The 25,939-nt window shown below is 48.4% G+C and overlaps 1 protein-coding gene across 3 annotated transcripts in view; it reads right to left on the bottom strand.

Annotated features, from left to right (window-relative positions):
- The window catches only part of LOC148481366 (protein unc-13 homolog B-like), a 296,399-nt gene that overhangs the window by 201,936 nt on the left and 68,524 nt on the right, over positions 1-25,939 (bottom strand). For all 3 annotated transcript variants that reach the window (XM_088453621.1, XM_088453622.1, XM_088453623.1), the window contains exons 7-9: positions 24,812-25,031; positions 21,480-21,707; positions 20,982-21,123 (exon numbers count right to left, since the gene is read on the bottom strand). In XM_088453621.1, coding sequence (XP_088309747.1) covers positions 20,982-21,123; positions 21,480-21,707; positions 24,812-25,031 — 590 coding nt within the window. The remainder of the gene's footprint in view (positions 1-20,981; positions 21,124-21,479; positions 21,708-24,811; positions 25,032-25,939) is intronic.

The raw sequence follows: 25,939 nt of genomic DNA, 5'->3' as shown, positions 1-25,939 counted from the left end.
TCTGTAACAAAGCTTATATGTTCCAAAGAAATGTGTCCGTGCCGATTTCATTACTGTGATCCCAGAATCACCTTTTGTAATAACACTTGTATCTAACAAAATGCAAAATGTATCTCTGCTGGCGGATGGGCGGCTGCGGAGACTCTGTGTGTAGTGATTATAGTAATAACTACCTGCGCCCTATGGCGTTATCCCTCATCTCTCATCTGAGACGCTATCACTGAGCTGTCTGTAGTCAGGATACAGTATGGATAATGCGTATAGTAACAATGGGGGAGACGGTAACACAGGATGGAGTATGAATTGGGGGATGGGTGGCTGCTGAGACTCTGTGTGCAGTGATTATAGTAATAACTACCTGCGCCCTATGGCGTTATCCCTCATCTCTCATCTGAGACGCTATCACTGAGCTGTCTGTAGTCAGGATACAGTATGGATACTGCGTATAGTAACAATGGGGGAGACGGTAACACAGGATGGAGTATGAATTGGGGGGATGGGCTGCGGAGACTCTGTGTGCAGTGATTATAGTAATAACTACCTGCACCCTATGGCGTTATACCTCATCTCTCATCTGAGACGCTATCACTGAGCTGTCTGTAGTCAGGATACAGTATGGATACTGCATATAGTAACAATGGCGGAGAAGGTAACACAGGATGGAGTATGAATTGGGGGGGAGGGGCGGCTGCTGAGACTCTGTGTGCAGTGATTATAGTAATAACTACCTGCGCCCTATGGCGTTATCCCTCATCTCTCATCTGAGACGCTATCACTGAGCTGTCTGTAGTCAGGATACAGTATGGGTACTGCATATAGTAACAATGGCGGAGAAGGTAACACAGGATGGAGTATGAATTGGGGGATGGGCTGCTGAGACTCTGTGTGCAGTGATTATAGTAATAACTACCTGCGCCCTATGGCGTTATATCTCATCTCTCATCTGAGACGCTATCACTGAGCTGTCTGTAGTCAGGATACAGTATGGATACTGCATATAGTAACAATGGCGGAGAAGGTAACACAGGATGGAGTATGAATTGGGGGGGAGGGGCGGCTGCTGAGACTCTGTGTGCAGTGATTATAGTAATAACTACCTGCGCCCTATGGCGTTATACCTCATCTCTCATCTGAGACGCTATCACTGAGCTGTCTGTAGTCAGGATACAGTATGGATACTGCATATAGTAACAATGGCGGAGAAGGTAACACAGGATGGAGTATGAATTGGGGGGATGGGCGGCTGCTGAGACTCTGTGTGCAGTGATTATAGTAATAACTACCTGCGCCCTATGGCGTTATACCTCATCTCTCATCTGAGACGCTATCACTGAGCTGTCTGTAGTCAGGATACAGTATGGATACTGCATATAGTAACAATGGCGGAGAAGGTAACACAGGATGGAGTATGAATTGGGGGGATGGGCGGCTGCTGAGACTCTGTGTGCAGTGATTATAGTAATAACTACCTGCGCCCCATGGCGTTATACCTCATCTCTCATCTGAGACGCCATCACTGAGCTGTCTGTAGTCAGGATACAGTATGGCTACTGCATATAGTAACAATGGAGAAGGTAACACAGGATGGAGTATGAATTGGGGGGGATGGGCGGCTGCTGAGACTCTGTGTGCAGTGATTATAGTAATAACTACCTGCGCCCTATGGCGTTATCCCTTATCTCTCATGTGAGACGCCATCACTGATCTGTCTGTAGTCAGGATACAGTATGGATACTGCATATAGTAACAATGGCGGAGAAGGTAACACAGGATGGAGTATGAATTGGGGGGATGGGCTGCTGAGACTCTGTGTGCAGTGATTATAGTAATAACTACCTGCGACCTATGGCGTTATACCTCATCTCTCATCTGAGACGCTATCACTGAACTGTCTGCAGTCAGGATACAGTATGGATACTGCATATAGTAACAATGGAGGAGAAGGTAACACAGGATGGAGTATGAATTGGGGGGATGGGAGGCTGCTGATACTCTGTGTGCAGTGATTATAGTAATAACTACCTGCGCCCTATGGCGTTATACCTCATCTCTCATCTGAGACGCTATCACTGAACTGTCTGCAGTCAGGATACAGTATGGATACTGCATATAGTAACAATGGAGGAGAAGGTAACACAGGATGGAGTATGAATTGGGGGGATGGGAGGCTGCTGATACTCTGTGTGCAGTGATTATAGTAATAACTACCTGCGCCCTATGGCGTTATACCTCATCTCTCATCTGAGACGCTATCACTGAACTGTCTGCAGTCAGGATACAGTATGGATACTGCATATAGTAACAATGGCGGAGACGGTAACACAGGATGGAGTATGAAATGGGGGGGGGAGGACACAACAAACCAAAGGCTGCACAGAAGAGCACTAAAGCCCACCCATACACCAGGCTAACAAGAGAAACCTTGACGCCCAATGTCATCTTTTAGTGGCAGTTTCAGTAAATCACTATAAAATCCAATTATAAAATACCCATTTCCACTGAATACAGCTTCTCGCCAGTCTCCCATCACTATGCCATGGCCGCCTTAGCACTCCCGCATACTCTGGTCCGGCAGCTGGGCCAGCGTAGTCCTCTAATGTGATCTCATTTCTCTGGGAAAGTAACATCGCTACAGCCTTAATGTATCACGGTGCTAAGATATAAGCTGAGACCTGGAGCGATCACACACAGGTAGCACTGCAGCACCTTGGGGGGGATTTACTCATCTTACCACGCCTAAGCCAGTGACTACATACAGACATGGAGACACAACATGCCGACACGTTCCATGTATTCCACATATAAAGCCCCAACAACGTCGTCATACCCGTGACCTGTCCAGCACGTTTCAGAAACTCTCATAATTCCAATCATCCCGCCAGCCCTCCTCCCGTAAGGGCCATCATTCGGATCTCTAAACGAGGGCCGGAATCATCAAATGGCCAGAGAGGAGAATCACTCATCGCATAGTCCCCAAGAGACAGCGTTCCCTACAGACTGAGCACAGGGGCATGCCATGGCACAGGGGGCAAGGGAGCCCGTTTACCAGAGCGGAGACTCGCTTATCGCATAGACCCCAAGAGACAGCGCTCCCTACAGACTGAGCACAGGGGCATGCCATGGCACAGAGGGCAAGGAAGCCCATTTACCAGAGCGGAGACTCGCTTATCGCATAGACCCCAAGAGACAGCGCTCCCTACAGACTGAGCACAGGGGCATGCCATGGCACAGAGAGCAAGGAAGCCCATTTACCAGAGCGGAGACTCGCTTATCGCATAGACCCCAAGAGACAGCGTTCGCTACAGACTGAGCACAGGGGTATGCCATGGCATAGGGGGCAAGGGAGCCCGTTTACCAGAGCGGAGACTCGCTCATCGCATAGACCCAAGAGACAGCGCTCCCTACAGACTGAGCACAGGGGCATGCCATGGCACAGAGAGCAAGGAAGCCCATTTACCAGAACGGAGACTCGCTTATCGCATAGACCCCAAGAGACAGCGTTCCCTACAGACTGAGCACAGGGGCATGCCATGGCACAGAGAGCAAGGAAGCCCATTTACCAGAGCGGAGACTCGCTTATCGCATAGACCCCAAGGGACAGCGTTCGCTACAGACTGAGCACAGGGGCATGCCATGGCACAGAGAGCAAGGAAGCCCATTTACCAGAGCGGAGACTCGCTTATCGCATAGACCCCAAGAGACAGCGCTCCCTACAGACTGAGCACAGGGGCATGCCATGGCACAGAGAGCAAGGAAGCCCATTTACCAGAGCGGAGACTCGCTTATCACATAGACCCCAAGAGACAGCGTTCCCTACAGACTGAGCACAGGGGCATGCCATAGCACAGAGAGCAAGGGAGCCCATTTACCAGAGCGGAGACTCGCTCATCGCATAATCCCCAAGAGACAGCATTCCCTACAGACTGAGCACAGGGGCATGCCATGGGATAGGGGGCAAGGGAGCCCGTTTACCAGAGCGGAGACTCGCTCATCGCATAGACCCCAAGAGCCAGCGTTCCCTACAGACTGAGCACAGGGGCATGCCATGGCATAGGGGGCAAGGGAGCCAGTTTACCAGAGCAGAGACTCGCTCATTGCATAGTCCCCAAGAGACAGCGTTCCCCACAGACTGAGCACAGGGGTATGCCATGGCATAGGGGGCAAGGGAGCCAGTTTACCAGAGCGGAGACTCGCTCATCGCATAGTCCGCCAGAAGCCAAATTTCCCTACAGACTGATTACAGGAGCATGCCATGGCATAAGGGGCAAGGAAGCCCGTTTACCAGAGCGGAGACTCGCTTATCGCATAGACCCCAAGAGCCAGCGTTCCCTACAGACTGAGCACAGGGGCATGCCATGGCACAGGGGGCAAGGGAGCCCGTTTACCAGAGCGGAGACTCGCTCATCGCATAGTCCCCAAGAGACAGCGTTCCCTACAGACTGAGCACAGGGGCATGCCATGGCACAGAGGGCAAGGGAGCCCATTTACCAGATCGGAGACTTGCTTATCGCATAGACCCCAGGAGCCAGCGTTCCCTACAGACTGAGCACTGGGGCATGCCATGGCATAGGTGGCAAGGGAGCCAGTTTACCAGAGCGGAGACTCGCTCATCGCATAGTCCCCAAGAGACAGCGTTCCCCACAGACTGAGCACAGGGGTATGCCATGGCATAGGGGGCAAGGGAGCCAGTTTACTAGAGCGGAGACTCGCTCATCGCATAGTCCCCAAGAGACAGCGTTCCCTACAGACTGAGCACAGGGGCATGCCATGGCATAGGGGGCAAGGGAGCCAGTTTACCAGAGCGGAGACTCGCTCATCGCATAGTCCCCAAGAGACAGCGTTCCCTACAGACTGAGCACAGGGGCATGCCATGGCATAGGGGGCAAGGGAGCCAGTTTACCAGAGCGGAGACTCGCTCATCGCATAGTCCCCAAGAGACAGCGTTCCCTACAGACTGAGCACAGGGGCATGCCATGGCATAGGGGGCAAGGGAGCCAGTTTACTAGAGCGGAGACTCGCTCATCGCATAGTCCCCAAGAGACAGCGTTCCCTACAGACTGAGCACAGGGGCATGCCATGGCATAGGTGACAAGGGAGCCAGTTTACCAGAGCGGAGACTCGCTCATCGCATAGTCCCCAAGAGACAGCGCTCCCTACAGACTGAGCACAGGGGCATGCCATGGCATAGGTGACAAGGGAGCCAGTTTACCAGAGCGGAGACTCGCTCATCGCATAGTCCCCAAGAGACAGCGTTCCCTACAGACTGAGCACAGGGGCATGCCATGGCATAGGTGACAAGGGAGCCAGTTTACCAGAGCGGAGACTCGCTCATCGCATAGTCCCCAAGAGACAGCGTTCCCTACAGACTGAGCACAGGGGCATGCCATGGTATAGGTGACAAGGGAGCCAGTTTACCAGAGCGGAGACTCGCTCATCGCATAGTCCCCAAGAGACAGCGTTCCCTACAGACTGAGCACAGGGGCATGCCATGGCACAGAGAGCAAGGGAGCCCATTTACCAGAGCGGAGACTCGCTTATCGCATAGACCCCAAGAGACAGCGCTCCCTACAGACTGAGCACAGGGGCATGCCATGGCACAGAGAGCAAGGAAGCCCATTTACCAGAGCGGAGACTCGCTTATCACATAGACCCCAAGAGACAGCGCTCCCTACAGACTGAGCACAGGGGCATGCCATGGCACAGAGAGCAAGGAAGCCCATTTACCAGAGCGGAGACTCGCTTATCACATAGACCCCAAGAGACAGCGTTCCCTACAGACTGAGCACAGGGGCATGCCATGGCACAGAGAGCAAGGAAGCCCATTTACCAGAGCGGAGACTCGCTTATCACATAGACCCCAAGAGACAGCGTTCCCTACAGACTGAGCACAGGGGCATGCCATGGCATAGGGGGCAAGGGAGCCAGTTTACCAGAGCGGAGACTCGCTCATTGCATAGTCCCCAAGAGACAGCGTTCCCCACAGACTGAGCACAGGGGTATGCCATGGCATAGGGGGCAAGGGAGCCAGTTTACCAGAGCGGAGACTCGCTCATCGCATAGTCCGCCAGAAGCCAAATTTCCCTACAGACTGATTACAGGAGCATGCCATGGCATAAGGGGCAAGGGAGCCCGTTTACCAGAGCGGAGACTCGCTTATCGCATAGACCCCAAGAGCCAGCGTTCCCTACAGACTGAGCACAGGGGCATGCCATGGCACAGGGGGCAAGGGAGCCCGTTTACCAGAGCGGAGACTCGCTCATCGCATAGTCCCCAAGAGACAGCGTTCCCTACAGACTGAGCACAGGGGCATGCCATGGCACAGAGGGCAAGGGAGCCCATTTACCAGATCGGAGACTTGCTTATCGCATAGACCCCAGGAGCCAGCGTTCCCTACAGACTGAGCACTGGGGCATGCCATGGCATAGGTGGCAAGGGAGCCAGTTTACCAGAGCGGAGACTCGCTCATCGCATAGTCCCCAAGAGACAGCGTTCCCCACAGACTGAGCACAGGGGTATGCCATGGCATAGGGGGCAAGGGAGCCAGTTTACTAGAGCGGAGACTCGCTCATCGCATAGTCCCCAAGAGACAGCGTTCCCTACAGACTGAGCACAGGGGCATGCCATGGCATAGGGGGCAAGGGAGCCAGTTTACCAGAGCGGAGACTCGCTCATCGCATAGTCCCCAAGAGACAGCGTTCCCTACAGACTGAGCACAGGGGCATGCCATGGCATAGGTGACAAGGGAGCCAGTTTACCAGAGCGGAGACTCGCTCATCGCATAGTCCCCAAGAGACAGCGCTCCCTACAGACTGAGCACAGGGGCATGCCATGGCATAGGTGACAAGGGAGCCAGTTTACCAGAGCGGAGACTCGCTCATCGCATAGTCCCCAAGAGACAGCGTTCCCTACAGACTGAGCACAGGGGCATGCCATGGCATAGGTGACAAGGGAGCCAGTTTACCAGAGCGGAGACTCGCTCATCGCATAGTCCCCAAGAGACAGCGTTCCCTACAGACTGAGCACAGGGGCATGCCATGGTATAGGTGACAAGGGAGCCAGTTTACCAGAGCGGAGACTCGCTCATCGCATAGTCCCCAAGAGACAGCGTTCCCTGCAGACTGAGCACAGGGGCATGCCATGGCACAGAGAGCAAGGGAGCCCATTTACCAGAGCGGAGACTCGCTTATCGCATAGACCCCAAGAGACAGCGCTCCCTACAGACTGAGCACAGGGGCATGCCATGGCACAGAGAGCAAGGAAGCCCATTTACCAGAGCGGAGACTCGCTTATCACATAGACCCCAAGAGACAGCGCTCCCTACAGACTGAGCACAGGGGCATGCCATGGCACAGAGAGCAAGGAAGCCCATTTACCAGAGCGGAGACTCGCTTATCACATAGACCCCAAGAGACAGCGTTCCCTACAGACTGAGCATAGGGGCATGCCATGGCACAGAGAGCAAGGAAGCCCATTTACCAGAGCGGAGACTCGCTTATCACATAGACCCCAAGAGACAGCGTTCCCTACAGACTGAGCACAGGGGCATGCCATGGCATAGGGGGCAAGGGAGCCCGTTTACCAGAGCGGAGACTCGCTCATCGCATAGACCCCAAGAGACAGCGTTCCCTACAGACTGAGCACAGCTGGACAGTAAATGAAGGTCATTGTTGCTACTGTATCAGGTCCTGGAAAGTCTTCTTGTCCTGATCTACAGTAACTTCACAATCCGTTGCCGAGCAACAGGAGGAGGAATGTAAGCGCACATCTAGGTTAGAAGATGCTACATGTTCCACTAAAGAGTCATTTAAATATTCCATTAATCAACAGAAAAAGTACTTTAACTTATTCAAAGAGTCAATCATAACAGACTACAGAGGCCCCCACGCTTTATATATACGTCTGTAATATTACTTTTATCTTCAATGTAAAACGGAGGCAAACACACCCCAAAGGGAATAAGTTATATGAAATAACGCCATCATCGGATAGCGCGAAGGCTTAAAATTTGATATGTAAAAGAGGAAGAGGGGGAAACTCTTGTATCTTGTTTATTTGAGAGAAGAAGCGGGCATGAAAGTTGCCAATTGCTCAGGAAACGGAGCGGGCGCAGATATCTCGACCAACATTTTATCCTCTGGGTACGAGGGATCTTATACACGACCTTCCCCTCTCAGAATCTGTATAACCAGCAACCCCTGTCTCAAAAGTGGCCATCGGCATCATGTCTCAGCGGGACGTAGCGATACACATTATCTTATCAGACGCAATAACCGGTGGATGCAGGCTGCCTAATTACATCCTATCAATGTCCTCTGCATAGGCACAGACTAGACAACCTGGACAGCAGCCTGCAGCTAATTGTACAGTCTCCAGCCCACTGACTATACACAGTGCGCAGCCACTGACCGCAAGGTGCTGCGCAGTGTCTGCAATGTATCCTGGGAAACTGTCGCAGAAGCATCTGGCAGCGGTTGTTACGGCTATGCCACAAATATACCGCTATGCAGATAAAAGCCCTTCGCATTCCCGCTTCCAATGCGCGAGTTATAGACAGCACAATAATCCTGGCTCTAATGTACCTCAGATAACAAGGACCCTAATTACGTGGTTGTGGATCTTACGCAGAACCGTGACTCACTTATTCTCATACCGTATCACGTATGGGCACCAATATAAGAGATCCCAGAACAGAGAAACCCGTATTAACACTTAAATTCTGGGCAGTCGCCTATGTTAGGAGTCGTTCAGGTATTGATCCAGTTCATATTGATGAAATAACCGATGACGCCTTATCTTTTTTTAATTGATGTAAACTCTACAGTTAGGGTCAGGAGTCTGGGAAAGATTAGACTGTATTGTAGTCACGTCTGTCATACAATACTCTGTCACTTGATGAAACTAACATTGTTCCACATTATTATCTCTAGGGCCAAAAACACTGGGGACCATGTCACAGGGAGATATATACCACCTACAGTGTAAGAGGCTGATAATAGGTGAATCAGTTTTTCTAGTCTGTCTCTCACTGCCTGGGGAGCAGGTTAAGGGAGGGAAAGAGAGAGAGAGAGAGAGAGAGAGAGAGAGAGAGAGAGAGAGAGGAGAGAGAGAGAGGAGAGATTGAGAGAGAGAGAGAGAGAGAGAGAGAGAGAGAGAGATCATTGCTTGTGATTGTTAGTGATGTGCTGAATGCTTTTTTGAGAGTTTGACACTAGGTCTTTCGCTAATGCGAGCATCCATATAAGAAATTTGCGGGGTGCGCGCGTGTGCCACCTAGAAAACCTGTGCCGCCCATTGATTTTATGTCAGCTGCCGCAACCGTCATTACGCTAGGTGCAGGAGACCCGGCAGAAATACGTTTCCCTTCTTCACACGTAGGACTTGCTATGAGCATCAGGTACATGCCCACAATGCTAACAGGACATTCCCACAAGACAGGGTGGTTACACGAGATGGCTTTGCCACCGGTCAGTTCACGCCTGAAAACGTCCGCTCTCAGGGAACGCTAGATCTGGCCAAGCAATAGGACAGCCATATGTACAAATACGTAAACGTCATTCTGCACAAGTCCTGTAAGCAAAACTCGCTGTTTGCGTCCGTGAAGAGAGATCGATGTGACTCAGAATCAGCCCCCCAATGTGGCCATTTTGGTGGGTAACTCAGAATGACTGACGAATGGTCCCACCACAAGGTCTGGCTAACGGGTGACTTCACACGGCAGCAATAAAGAGCAAAAAACCAAAAAGATGTCAGCTCCCATGTTAATCAATACCCACAGCCATCCCTCAGAGACTTGTACAGAGAGTCTGTGTGTTAGGAAAGCTTAATGGGCTATTAGAGTGTGATAATAACTATACCAGAGCCTGTGCCAGCAGAACAATGGCCGTCTGTCCAGACACAGGACCAGAAACCACCAACTCCATTCCTGTACTCCGATCACACAATGACACATGCCGGAGCACCCAGGACACAATATGTGTAAGTATATTGCAGCAGAGCTCTGCTGTGTATATTTAGGGAGAAATTCAATAAAGTGTGAGCTGCCTCGCACGCCGTTTTACCTCAGCTAAGGTCGTGTCGCGGAAAGGGAAGTGGGTGGAGCTCTGTCAGAAAACTGGCATGACTGGGAGGTGGGGGGCAGATGTACAAAGCCTTGGAGAGTGATGAATTGGAGAAAGAAAAAGTACCAACCAATCAGCTCCTAACTATTTTTTTTCAATAACAGCCTGCAACATGTTAGGAGCTGATTGGTTGGTACTTTATTTCTCTCCACTTTATCACTCTCCATGGGGTAAATTAACTAAGATGGGAGTTCTATTTAAGAAGTGATGTTGCCCATAGCAACCAATCAGATTCTACTTCTCATTTATCTAGCACCTTCTAGAACAGTGTTGGCTAACCTTGACACTCCAGCTGTTGTGGAACTATATATCCCAGCATGCCCTGCCACAGTTTTAGCATGCCCTAATAGCAAAACTGTAGCAGTGCATGCTGGGTTATGTAGTTCCATAACAGCTAGAGTGTCAAGGTTAGCCAACACTGTTCTAGAAGATAATACCCGGAATCTGATTGGTTGCTATGGACAACATCACTCCTTAATAGAACTCCCACCTTAGGAAATTTACCCACAAGGCTTAGTGCATTTCCCCCTCAGTGAGAAGCGGGCATGAGTGGGCACGGATGGTCAGAGCTTATCCTGCCCCGATATTACTTATATAAATATTAGGATATACGCCCGTGTCACACAGCAATCACAGAGCAAACATGAGGCCCAGAGACTGTATGTCAGGTATAAGCAGTCTCCTAGGAGGCACCTCGGCTTCTGTTGGAGGAGTCAGCGTACCAGCTAATCATGTCATCAGTGAGACCTGGAAAACATGGCCTGTCGGGAACAACAGAGAATGGGAATAAAGTAATCTTTCTCCTGGCACAGGAGAGAAGATAAGCTGACAGGACACTAATATGCCCGTCAGGTGTCACCTGGGGACTGGCGACTCCGTCATTACGCGGCGACCATGTGCTGCAATAGAACAGTAGATAACTGAGGAAGCGAGTGCCAGCGCTGGGAGCCGTGTATAAATACACCATCCTATGACACTAATTGTAGGACAGAGAAATCCTAATTCCAGTTCATCTTCAGTATATGCTACAATTGCACAACGGATCATTAGTGGTCTTGATGTCGCTCTGCAAATAGCGCGTAAGAACGGAGCACAATGGAAAATAACAGCTAATCAGAGAGACAATGACTAGTGCTTCACATAAGGAGTCATACTGTATAAAGAGGGTAGGACAGAAAGGGGAATAAATCCTCCTAAATCGTAGATAGAGCAGAGAACGGGATTTGTGTAGTAGCGTTCAATGTTTTCTCTGAGCCTAATGCAGGACGCCGGACCAAAAGGAAGTCAGAAAGAATCTAGAACTAAAAGATACAACTTTATCCCTGAAATAACGTCCAGGCCGAGGGGAACTGATCCACTAAGGGACAAGCTGTGGAATGTGCCAGGGCAGAAATAGACTGCAGGGGAGATGTATCAAACCTTGGAGAAAGACCAAGTTAGCAAGTTACCCATAACAACCAATCAGCATCTAATTGTCATTTATCCAGCACAGTTGATGAAATGACAGTTAAAATCTGGTTGGTTGCTATGAGCAACATCTCCTCTCTCTCTCTCTAAGGTTTGATACATCTTCCCTTGCGTGAGACATTTAGGGCCGGATTCAATTAGCCGCGATAAATAGACAATTTATCGCCGGCTGTTTTATCGCACTTATCACCCGTTTTCACACGATATTATCACCTATTCCGGCAATGCGCGCTACCGATTTTCGACAAATCCTATTGTAAAGCAGCCGATAATTTTTCATGGCAAAACGGGCGAAAATGAATCCACATTTAGGGAAATCAGTCTGTAACCCCAAGGCTAACTGACATAAGAAATCAATATAGAAGTGTATTAATGGCCGAAATAAAAGTATATTGGGTTCTTAAATTGGGTCCATTGGCTGTTATCTGCGTATTTGCTTAAGTGTTGAAAAATGATAAAAAGCAATATATTTTTTGAGAAAATTACTGCTGGACGTAACTTGGGGGTACATTAACATGGGTGCTAGTATATTTTTGTGTCTATTAAGTGCACTTTTAAAATTTTATAAAAATACACCTGCTGCAGCCACCTTCAATGTCTAAAACACCTGTCCCATCCATACAGCCCCCCAATATACCTGTCCCTTCCATACAGCCCCCAATATACCTGTCCCATCCATACAGCCCCCCAATATACCTGTCCCTTCCATACAGCCCCCAATATACCTGTCCCTTCCATACAGCCCCCAATATACCTGTCCCATCCATACAGCCCCCAATATACCTGTCCCATCCATACAGCTCCCAATATACCTGTCCCATCCATACAGCCCCCAATATACCTGTCCCTTCCATACAGCCCCCAATATACCTGTCCCTTTCATACAGCCCCCAATATACCTGTCCCTTCCATACAGCCCCCAATATACCTGTCCCTTCCATACAGCCCCCAATATACCTGTCCCATCCATACAGCCCCCAATATACCTGTCCCATCCATACAGCTCCCAATATACCTGTCCCATCCATACAGCCCCCAATATACCTGTCCCTTCCATACAGCCCCCAATATACCTGTCCCTTTCATACAGCCCCCAATATACCTGTCCCTTCCATACAGCCCCCCGATATACCTGTCCCTTCCATACAGCCCCCCGATATACCTGTCCCACCCAAACAGCCCTCCGATATACCTGTCCCACCCAAACAGCCCCCCGATATACCTGTCCCATCCATACTGCCCCCCGATATACCTGTCCCTTCCATACAGCCCCCCGATATACCTGTCCCACCCAAACAGCCCTCCGATATACCTGTCCCACCCAAACAGCCCCCCGATATACCTGTCCCATCCATACAGCCCCCCGATATACCTGTCCCTTCCATACAGCCCCCCGATATACCTGTCCCACCCAAACAGCCCTCCGATATACCTGTCCCACCCAAACAGCCCCCCGATATACCTGTCCCATCCATACAGCCCCCCGATATACCTGTCCCTTCCATACAGCCCCCCGATATACCTGTCCCACCCAAACAGCCCTCCGATATACCTGTCCCATCCATACAGCCCCCCAATATACCTGTCCCATCCATACAGCCCCCGATATACCTGTCCCACCCAAACAGCCTCCCGATATACCTGTCCCATCCATACAGCCCCCCAAAATACCTGTCCCATCCATACAGCCCCCCAAAATACCTGTCCCATCAATACAGCCCCCCAAAATACCTGTCCCATCCATACAGCCCCCCAATATACCTATCTCATACATACAGCCCCCCAATATACCTGTCCCACCCATACAGCCCCCCAATATACTTGTCCCACCCATACAGCTCCCCAAAATACCTGTCCCACCCAAACAGCTCCCCAATATACCTGTTCCACCCATACAGCCCCCCAAAATACCTGTCCCATCCAAACAGCCCCCCAATATACCTGTCCCTTCCATACAGCCCCTCGATATACCTGTCCCACCCAAACAGCCCCCCATATATACCTGTCCCATCCATACAGGTCCCCCATATACCTGTCTCATCCATACAGCCCCCCAATATACCTGTCCCTTCCATACAGCCCCCAATATACCTGTCCCTTCCATACAGCCCCCAATATACCTGTCCCATCCATACAGCCCCCCAATATACCTGTCCCTTCCATACAGCCCCCAATATACCTGTCCCTTCCATACAGCCCCCAATATACCTGTCCCTTCCATACAGCCCCCAATATACCTGTCCCATCCATACAGCTCCCAATATACCTGTGCCATCCATACAGCCCCCAATATACCTGTCCCTTCCATACAGCCCCCAATATACCTGTCCCTTTCATACAGCCCCCAATATACCTGTCCCTTCCATACAGCCCCCCGATATACCTGTCCCTTCCATACAGCCCCCCGATATACCTGTCCCACCCAAACAGCCCTCCGATATACCTGTCCCACCCAAACAGCCCCCCGATATACCTGTCCCATCCATACAGCCCCCCGATATACCTGTCCCTTCCATACAGCCCCCCGATATACCTGTCCCACCCAAACAGCCCTCCGATATACCTGTCCCATCCATACAGCCCCCCAATATACCTGTCCCATCCATACAGCCCCCCGATATACCTGTCCCACCCAAACAGCCTCCCGATATACCTGTCCCATCCATACAGCCCCCCAAAATACCTGTCCCATCCATACAGCCCCCCAAAATACCTGTCCCATCCATACAGCCCCCCAAAATACCTGTCCCATCCATACAGCCCCCCAATATACCTATCTCATACATACAGCCCCCCAATATACCTGTCCCACCCATACAGCCCCCCAATATACTTGTCCCACCCATACAGCTCCCCAAAATACCTGTCCCACCCAAACAGCTCCCCAATATACCTGTGCCACCCATACAGCCCCCCAAAATACCTGTCCCACCCAAACAGCCCCCCAATATACCTGTCCCTTCCATACAGCCCCTCGATATACCTGTCCCACCCAAACAGCCCCCCGATATACCTGTCCCATCCATACAGGTCCCCCATATACCTGTCTCATCCATACAGCCCCCCAATATACCTGTCCCTTCCATACAGCCCCCCAATATACCTGTCCCATCCATACAGCCCCCCCATATAGCTGTCCCTTCCATACAGCCCCCCAATATACCTGTCCCATCCATACAGCCCCCCAATATACCTGTCCCTTCCATGCAGCCCCCCAATATACCTGCCCCATCCATACAGCCCCCCAATATACCAGGCCCACTACTGTACTTCAAACCCATTTTCCACTACTTTTATTTTTGTCGACCTAAAATTGACGTGTAATTTCTGCACAAATTACGCGAATTAAACACAACTTTGTGGTTAATGTATCATTAGGGGTGTCCCATAAGGGTTCTGAAACAAATCCCCACATTTTTAGCCAAAAATAGAGATTTCGCATTTTTTTTCACCTGCTCTGAGATGGTGAAAAGTTATTGCCGGTTTCAGTCAATGCAATTACCGCACATGCGATAATTGAATTGCGCGATCGTGAAATTATTGCGGTTGAGCTAATTTATTGCCAAAACGTGGCTTATCGCATCTAATTGAATCCAGCCCTTAGTCCAGGTCAGATATATCAGATCGGAACATTTGTTCCAGGGAGGTTCTACTACAACATTCCTTTTGCGAAACTGATGTGTTAGGGGGATGATATGCATTATGTCTGCCGCCACAAACAGTGTGTCTGAACTGGTAGCATTTGGTGTTCACTTGTTCCAAGGAGAGTGTAACCTGATCTATGTGAATCTAAGCCAGTCAGTCACTAAGCTCTTTGGTGGTCACATGATTACAGAGAAGGGGGGGGGGGGAGCATTGGGAATGTGAGAGTTATGAATGAGATTGCCGAGAATAGGGGTATTACAAAGTCTTTCTCTGCTCAAAGTGACATATAAAATGACTATGGCTGCATTGGTAATCACAGGACACCATGCTAGTAATGTGAATCATTAATAGTGGCTTCAATGAAAACACAAAAAGGAAAATGAAAGAATTCATTGTTTAATAAAAGTGATATTAATACAAAAAAACATGCAGGAACAACTACAAAATAATCTGCACTCATCAACTACACAAAATCAGAGGCAGAAAATCTTTGTGGGACTGCAAACCTTCAACTCACTAAGAACCAGAGACATCACTGAGAATGCAGACTATCCATTCACTAGGAGCCAGTGACATCACTGAGAATGCAGCCTTTCCAGTCACTAGGAGCCAGTGACATCACTGGGAATGCAGCCTGTCCATTTACTAGGAGCCAGTGACATCACTGAGAATGCAGCCTATCCATTCACTAGGAGCCAGTGACATCACTGAGAATGCAGCCTGTCCATTTACTAGGAGCCAGTGACATCACTGAGAATGCAGCCTATCCATTCACTAGGAGCCAGTGACATCACTGAGAATGCAGCCTATCCAGTCACTAGGAGCCAGTGACATCACTGAGAATGCAGCCTATCCAGTTACTAGGAGCCAGTAATATCACTGAGAATGCAGCCTATCCATTCACTAGGAGCCAGTGACATCACTGAGAATGCAGCCTATCCATTCACTAGGAGCCAGTGACATCACAGAGAATGCAGCCTATCCATTCACTAGGAGCCAGTGACATCACTGAGAATGCAGCCTATCCAGTCACTAGGAGCCAGTGACATCACTGAGAATGCAGCCTATCCAGTTACTAGGAGCCAGTAATATCACTGAGAATGCAGCCTATCCATTCACTAGCAGCCAGTGACATCACTGAGAATGCAGCCTATCCATTCACTAGGAGCCAGTGACATCACTGAGAATGCAGCCTGTCCATTTACTAGGAGCCAGTGACATCACTGAGAATGCAGCCTATCCAGTCACTAAGAACCAGTGACATCACTGAGAATGCAGTCTAACCATTCACTAGGAGCCAGTGACATCACTGAGAATGCAGCCTATCCAGTCACTAAGAACCAGTGACATCACTGAGAATGCAGTCTAACCATTCACTAGGAGCCAGTGACATCACTGAGAATGCAGCCTATCCAGTCACTAGGAACCAGTGACATCACTGAGAATGTAGTCTATCTATTCACTAAAATCCAGTGTTATCAATAAACCATGAGCATTGAGTTTGGACAGTCCACTGAGTAACATTTGCAAAGAGAATAATATAATTCTGAAGGTGGGTGGGCATTGTTTCTTGAATTCTCTCAAACTGAGTTAACAAACACAGCACAGCTGCCAAATCTGCTTTTAAAAGAGATCACTTGATTGTTTCAGTACTTTGAGTAAAATCCTACAATGCAGATTACAAGCACCACAAACTTTGTTTGATAACACAATCTTTCTGCATCAGCACAACAGGAAAAAATCATCATTACCCTGTGCGAAGCGAGCCCGCGAGGGGACAAATTTAATCACTTATCTCCTGATATACTCTATGGTGCTGTGGGTACCTTGCTAATTCCACTATATAACTCTCAGTATGTGGCTTCCTGCTGCCTCCATTCCTCTCCTCACATCATGTCACTGCCCCTGTCACATGCAGCCCTGTCCTCACTAACACATCACTCATCTCCTGATATACTCTGTGCTGCTGGGGACCCTGCTCCTACCACTATATAACTCTCAGTATGTGGCTTCCTGCTGCCTCCATTCCCCTCCTCACATCATGTCACTGCCCCTGTCACATGCAGCCCTGTCCTCACTGACACATCACTCATCTCCTGATATTCTCTGTGCTGCTGGGGACCCAGCTCCTCCCACTATATAACTCTCAGTCTGTGGCTTCCTGCTGCCTCCATTCCCCTCCTCACATCATGTCACTGCCCCTGTCCTCACTAACACATCACTCATCTCCTGATATACTCTGTGCTGCTGGGGACCCTGCTCCTACCACTATATAACTCTCAGTATGTGGCTTCCTGCTGCCTCCATTCCCCTCCTCACATCATGTCACTGCCCCTGTCACATGCAGCCCTGTCCTCACTGACACATCACTCATCTCCTGATATTCTCTGTGCTGCTGGGGACCCAGCTCCTCCCACTATATAACTCTCAGTCTGTGGCTTCCTGCTGCCTCCATTCCCCTCCTCACATCATGTCACTGCCCCTGTCCTCACTAACACATCACTCATCTCCTGATATACTCTGTGCTGCTGGGGACCCTGCTCCTACCACTATATAACTCTCAGTATTTGGTTTCCTGCTGCCTCCATTCCCCTCCTCACATCATGTCACTGTCCCTGTCACATGCAGCCCTGTCCTCACTAACACATCACTCATCTCCTGATTTACTCTGTGCTGCTGGGGAACCCTGCTCCTCCCACTATATAACTCTGTCTGTGACTTCCTGCTGCCTCCATTCCCCTCCTAACATCCTGTCACTGCCCCTGTCACATGCAGCCCTGTCCTCACTAACACATCACTCGCATCCCAGTCATCCTGAAATACTCTGCACTGTGATGCACGTTTTAATGATCTGAATGTTTAGAGACTATCCTATCCTTAGTCTCATAGACCAATGTAAAAGTTGTGGCTAGTGCACCGTACAGGCACTCAGGGATGCATATTATATAAATTCTCTAGAAAAAGAAGGAACAATATAGAGCAGACACAGGGACAGAAGTATGTGATATACTATACACCAGCATTGTCTTATTCCTCCGGCACTCTCAGGGAAATACAGAAATAAACCCGGTGTAATGCGATGTGTTGGCAGCCTGGGGCCCGTGACTAAGCGATGAGGCTTTGTTACATCAGATGTGAGTTTAGCGAAGGATTAAACCGTGCTGAGACCTAACGCTGCTGGCGTGCCGCACACACACAGCGCCAAACCGCGCCCGGGGCCCTTCTCTCACATAACAAACACAACCCATAATCTCAGCAGCCTATGGAGAATGAGATATAGCTCTGAGACATCGGATCTGTTCTGGCAGAACATTCCCAGCGTCCTCATTATCAGATATACACAGCCCTAATATGTAAGCTAAGGAAAAGAGAAAATAAAGCTATAAATGGTGTGTGCAACTCAATATGACTTGAATATGTTGCATTAGAGAAAAATCTATGATCTCTGCGCTGAGCTAATGTTGCAGCGTAATGCTGTCTATAGCTTGTACTTAGCGTTGTTACTACTGTTGCCAATCAAGAGATTTAGGGACTGATTTTGAGTTTGGAGCAAAGCATAAAAAAAAAAAGGCGTAAAGGTGCGCACACTAAACGACTCGCAAACGATGCAATGTCGTTAACCGCTGCCTTTGAACTCCCCGGCAGCTCCCTGGACAAATGATATTGTGCATAAAGTGTTCATTTTGACAAACGATCTACTAACGACCTATCGTGCATCCTTAACGATTTCCAGTGCAAAGAGATTGCCAGATCTAACCTGCAGTAGGGAAGATCTGAAAATACCATTAAATACCCGCGGGGCCGCGCATCGGATCGTTATCGCTCAGTGGAAACTGCACAATTTGCACAAATTTGAACGATTTATCATTACGATGTAATCTTGCAGATAATCGTCTAGTGTGTGGGCACCTTAACTTTGCTCCTGGAACAAACCATGCTGCAACGCAAATACATGTATTATGTTTGCATGCAGGGTAAATGCTAGCTGCTGTTGCATGTAGCCCACAGATGCTGGACAGCTTTATTCTTACACTGCGTTCTTACATTCATGAGCTTGGTAACACTAACAGCTTTGCTACCCCTATAGAAAGCTATGGTGCCAGCTGCTGCTGTCGGAAATGAAGGGACTGCAGAATATATCGGGAGATAGCTGCTGCGGTACCTCCATGTTACATTCAGGGGATACGTAATATTTGTGGGTACACCCATATTTGAGGACTATGTAGCAAATATTTAATGATATATAGGCCTCTTGGTGTTCATTCTTATTGCTTACCTCCATCTCCCTCTCCCCACCACTCTCCGATCTCTCTATATCCCAGTGGATCAGGGATACTTGCAGACTTACTGTATCTAAATCCTTTGCGGTATTCTCGATCCCCGCAATCACTTCTCTATCCTTTTTTATTGAATAATGACAATCCTAGCAGACTCTCAACTTCCACGCCTTTCACGATCTCTTACTTGTTTGTACAAATGTTGTTTCACTGTTCAAAAGTATAACGTCACTCTTTAAGCCATCTTATTTATGACCATTTTAACCACGCTGATACCCTCGGGCCCTCTCCTTTTGTGCAGGCCACCCCTTCCCAGTCCCTGCCTCCAGCGGCCATATTTTAGCTGATATTTTCGAAAGATGACACATGATAAAATATAGCAGACCGCGCGGCAGACACCACGCCATATCGCTGCACCCAGCCAGACATTGTGGATGCAGAAGATACTGCCCGAGAGCCGCTACTTAAGGTACCATTCCTACATAGGTGCAGTAGGAGGGTGCATTCGGATGACTGATAACTGCATCAATTGTACCCCATGTGCTGTCTATCCTTACCCCCTCCCTACCCTCAGTTCTGCCCCAGCTGCAATGCTCTACCCTCCCTAATCCAAGTAATGCCCCCAGTATTATCTTCCCCTAACCCCTCCTTGCCCCCTAGTACTGCCCTAGTTATCTACCCTTACCCCACCCTAATCCCAGTATTGCCTGCCCCCTGACCTCTTTCTTGTCCCTAGTACTGCCCTAGCTGCTAACAACTCTTTCCCCTCTACCTCCCATACTGCCCAAGCTGCTATCTACACTTGCCCCCTCTCTAGCACCAATGCTGTCCCAGCTGCTATCCTGACCCGACACGTCCCCTAACCCCCTCCTTGCCCCCCCAGGTACTGTCCTAGCTGCTATCTACCCTTGCCCCCTCCCTACACCCAGCACTGCCTGTCCCTAACCTTCTCCTTGCCCCCCAGCACTGTCTCAACAACTGTGTGCATTTACCCCTCCCTGGCCCCAGCCCTGCCTGCCCTTAATCCCTTCTAGCTGCAGCTCTACCCCAACTTCTCCCTGCCTTTACCCCAACCCCCCTCTACCCCAACTCCTACATACCCCCTAGCACTGTTCCAACTCCTGCCTGTCCTCAACCCCAATAATATGTGATGGGACCCAGAAAAAGTGGTGTAGGACCCCAATTTTTTAAAGTGAGGGGTCCCTGGGACCCACAATTTATTTAGCTCAGCGCGAACACTGGAGTTACCCGTGACCCAGGGGCCCATGTATTCCGCACCCCCTACCCCAAATCTAGATACGCCACCGTGCTGATGTGACATTTGCCAATTGGAAGTAATGTCTCAAATCTTTTTTTTAAAACTTTGTGTCACTGCTACAAATACAAAGACAAAAAAACCCAAAAAACATTGAACCCGAGGTTTCGCACATATACGCGCTCAGCGTTTAGTACGGGCCGAACATGAGCAACTTACAAGTGGAATTTCTCCTCCCACACCGGGTTCAGGTTCCCGTATATCGTCTTGGTTCTCTTCTTTGTCTTTCCCACTTGTACAGTGACATAGGGGTCGCTGGAGCCGGTCTTGTCTTTGGCTTGTAGGCCTTGGGCACACAGAACTAGAGGGAGAGGAGATCTGTGTGAGGTCACTTTATGCACTTTGTCACTGGCCCTGTTACAAAGTATTCTCAACTGGAAAACTGCAGTCCAACATTTGTGATCCAGAGTGAAGTCTTCCAGTATATACATTAATATAGGTAACTCAGAGATCTATGTGTCTGATAGAACATGAACTAATGGTCACCAACCCTGGGTCAATTACCTACTTAAGTCTAAGGATCATACAGTTGGCAGCACAAGACAGCAAACCCGCCCGGTTATAAGGCTGGGAGAGTGGCTGAATGGAAATCTGGGCCCAGGCAATAGCTAGGTATCCAGTGTTGACAGCTCCGGCGCCACACCACAGCAGACTCACCGTTGATGGTGATCTTGGCGGACCACTTTGATGTGCCATCCAGCACACTCTGCTTCACGGTCTTCATCTGCTGTGCATGGGCCACTTTGCCCACATTAAAGACGTCTCTGATGACATCAAAGATCTCTGGCTTGTTCCTCTCCCGGATCTTCATACGGTCCTTCATTGCCATGATGATGTTCTGCGTGCGGTCTTCCGCTCCATGCTTGGAGCTCTTCTCCGCAGCACCTGTGGAGCACACATGAAACACGGAGACCATCAAACTCAACTGAATATACGCCGACAGGTGGAAATCTAACCAGCCGTTCCATCAGTGACGCCTTGTAAGGTTCTAGGAAATGCCCTTATGCTGCATACACACCTAAAGATTTTCTGTCCAACCAACCAACTAGTTGATTGGTTGGAATGAAAATCTGGTAATGTATGGGAGTAACTGATGATCAGCAATTTGCTCCTAAATGGGAGAAAACAGATGAAAATGGTCGTTCAGACAAGTTTGTTAAATGTTTGATCTAAACAATTTGTTCAAACAACAGTTTTTGTCCATTTTTCGGCGTTTAGGAGCAAATTGCTGATTGTCATTTGCTTTCATACCTTACCGGATTATCATTCCAACCAATGAACTAGTTGGATGGTTGGACAGAAAATCTGTACGTGTGTATGTAGCTTTACCGTTTCACTGCAACTTTCTTCCAGTCATTCCTCACCAACTGTGCTCTAAGGAGAATACAATATATATATATTCCTTATTACGATCTAGTTTTATGCACCCGGAGGTGCGTGATATCACACGTAACACATCCCTGCATCCAGCGACACAAATGAGGATAGGCTGGGGCTTGGAGCTGCTGCTACCGGTAACATAATAGGCAAACACAGAACAGAATATTCTGCTTTACACTTGTATTTCCATTTTCAAAACTGCAAAGTGCTGTAACCTGTGTATTTCTAGCAATTACAGAACAAATTAGGGTGCGTGACATCTCCCTAACGGAGAAAATGGATTTAATCTTCGGGTCATCCTTGCTGCCGTCCAACTACAAAAAGATCTCTAGGGAACATAAAACCACCTACACATAGGGCCCCATCTGATAACGAGTGACATGGTTATTATCAATCGTTATTAATCCTAAATGGCGCTGTAACCAATCAGCTCCAAACGGTAATTTTTTTTAAACACAGCCCGTAAAGATGAACAAAAATAACAGACAGAAAAAGGAGCGCACTCAGGATGTACGATAAGGTCATAATAAAATGTCACTTTTAATTAGTACATTAAAAAAATGGATGCTATTAAATATCAAATACAGGCTGAACATGAGAAAAACAGGAAAAATGCACCATATACTTCTATCATTAGTGTCAGTGATAATTCATAATAATCTGAGCCACACACAGGAAAGAAGATCGGTAATAAGTGAAATGTGGCTGAAGAATGCCCTATGTTAATGGACTAGTGTAGATGATAGTATGAATAGGCAGAACCTGAGCACTTATGTGCTATCTTTCATACCCATTATACCCATACCCATACCCGCAATGCTTGGCGCCAGGGCGGGCTAGTACTAGTGCATCCTGACTGCAGATGCCGCTCTGCTGTAACTGTCCCTGAGCTCGGGCTGGGGACTCTCATCTCCCAATTCACTGCTATTGCATAACGGGAGAAAGCAGATCTTCAAGCAGATAAGTGCCCAGGTTCTGTCTGTCTTTTGTTCATATCTGTATGGCTCTGGGTTCACCTCATGTTTTATATATAATACTTGGATGCTTTTACTCAAACTATAAGCTATTGAAGGTGTATGCTCAGCGTTGGTTGTCTGCCTCTCCTTCTCCCCTCCCCACTCCCTCTTTCCACAAATTATTATTATTTATTCATATTATTTTTATTTTTTATTTCTCTTTCTCTTTTCTTCTCTTATTTTTCTGGTCTAATTTGTTGTATTTTTGTTTTAATTGAGAAATTGTGGGATTTTTGTTTATACAATTATCTGCAGAAGATTTAATTATTTGGATACAAATTTTTTTTTTCCTTGCTGATATTCAAAGGGCACGATTCTATTCTATGCGATGTGAATAGCGCCGGGAGTGAGCTCCCGGAGCTATTCAATACACCTCGCTGCCAAGTCCGACTAGGATTCCTTCTCGCATCCCCCCGAGGATGAGAGCAGAAATCCGACAAAAGTCCCGTCGCGAGGCTGTGTTCTGCCTTTAGCGCCGGGAAAATAGCATCGCGCCGGGAAGTTAGGTCGGGGAATGCCCGTTATCGCGCCTTAAACAAGGTGTTTAGTCGCGAGGACGGGCATTCTCCGACTAAACACAGCGCACAATTGAATAGCTCCGGGGAGCTATCTCCCGGCGCTATTCACATCGCATAGAATAGAATCGTGCCCAATGTATGTTTTGTTGTTCCTGATTTCCATCTGCAAGGTTTATATGCACTAATGTTGAAAAACAGAAATATATACAGACTATGTACCACTGTTATTTGATATAACAAAATGTTTTTCTCTGAAAATAAAGAATTTATAAAAAAAAAACTATAAACTATTAGCGATTTCTTTCTCCTGTGCGAGAATCTTTCGCCCCTGTTTTCCCTTTCCCACATAATTACACAGTTAGGAGCTGATTGGCCGGATTAGGAACAAGTTATAACAAGCATATCACTCGTTATCAAATAAGCCCCTAAGATATAAAAAGACTTCCAGTATTTTGTTAGAAATACAACGCGTTTCGCACAAGGGGATTGTGATAATGTTCCCTGTTTCTAATTCCATTCTAGTTCACGTGACCTTCATGCACCTGTTGTTTCTGTTTTGAGGCATTAAGGCACGATTATTTCATTCCTTTCTTTGCCTTAGCGTTGTTTCTTGTTTATTTTTTTTTTATTAAGTTCCAATTACTGCATGGCTGGGACCTGCAGTTACATAATGCTCCACGCCAGGGGTCTTCAACCTTGGCCCTCCAGCTGCTGTGGAACTACACATCCCATCATGCACTGCCATAGTTTTGGCATGCTGTTATATCACAAAGGTGGCAGTGCATGCTGGGATGTGTAGTTCCACAGCAGCTGGCGGGCCAAGGTCGAAGACTCCTGCTCTACGCCATTTTACAGACAACCTTAAGGCAATACTTGTGGCAACCCAGCTTTCACCACTATTGCTTGGCGTGTCCCAGCGTCTGATCGTAAGATGCTATTATGTACGACTAATATTATTAGGAGTTATTATGACCTGTGTGTGCTGTCACAGTATGAGCTCATATAAGCTGAAACCCATAAGTAATAAACATGAGGCTATGTACTAGCCCAGGAGCAGGGGCAACAAGGCACTTACGCTGCAGGCAGTCGGCATTCAGCAAGTCCTGGCACTTTTCATGACATTTGACCCCACATTCGGAGCAGCGCATCCCTTGCCTGGCGATCCCCCACAACAGGCCCTCGCACTCATAGCAGTAGGTGGGGGTAGTGGCGGTCCACACCTCGAAGTTGTGAGGCGTTGTGCAGGAGATGGGGTAGATTAAGGCTTGGAGGGTTTTTTTGTACACGTGCGATTTCTGAAAGAAAACGGAAGCAGAGAGTAGACGTTATTTATGTACAGTCCCTCGGGGGGGTGATTGATGACGCGAATGCTCACAGGACACAGGGTGGGAGTAAATATGGAGACTTTCAGGGGCATTCAATATGGAGCGAAAACTCTGTTTTTGCGATGTTTTCGCACCGATGACGTCATTTTCGGAGGTTTTGGTTTTACACCGTATTCAATTTCAAAGACTTTTCGCAGGTTCGAAAAGTCTTTGAAAAAAAACGGGGATAAATTTTCACCACTGAATAGGTGGCGAAAAAAAGTGCAGAATTGGGGTTTAGGGGTGTAGGCTTAAAAAAAATAGCCTGCACCCCTGGGAATGACATTTTAAAATAAACTGTGTCAAAAAAAGTAAAAAAAAAAATAGGGACACCCCAAAAAAATTATTGAAAATTTGGGATGAAAAACAAAAATGGGAAAAAAGTGTTTAAAAAACAAGAGATATGGTAAGAACTTACCTTTGTTATCTCTGTTTCTACGAAGTCCATAGGGTCCACAGGGTTGACCTTGGGCTATAGCTGGATCTGGATCCATGGGCACCACGCAGTTAAAGCTTTAGCTGCTCCCAGGATGCACTTGGGTCCGTCCTCCTCTATACCCCGCCCCCGGCCACAGCACCTCAGTTGGTAAGCAGCCAAGGCCGGAGGAGGAGACTAAACAGAGAGAAGGAAGACTGGAACACACAAGAAACCATACTCACAGAAATGGGAGACGGAAAACCGGTGACCAGCCACACAGCCCATTTGAAGCCAGGTGCGTCAGGGCGGGCGCCCTGTGGACCCTATGGACTTCGTAGAAACAGAGATAACAAAGGTAAGTTCTTACCATATCTCTTGTTTTCTACTTCAGGGTCCATAGGGTGTCCACAGGGTTGACCTT

This window comes from Taudactylus pleione, unplaced genomic scaffold (assembly GCF_031769625.1).
Source record: "Taudactylus pleione unplaced genomic scaffold, aTauple2 ptg000584l, whole genome shotgun sequence".
Classification (NCBI taxonomy): domain Eukaryota; kingdom Metazoa; phylum Chordata; class Amphibia; order Anura; family Myobatrachidae; genus Taudactylus; species Taudactylus pleione.
The sequence above is the reverse complement of the archived record's forward strand: the minus strand, read 5'-3'. Positions and strand labels throughout refer to the sequence as shown.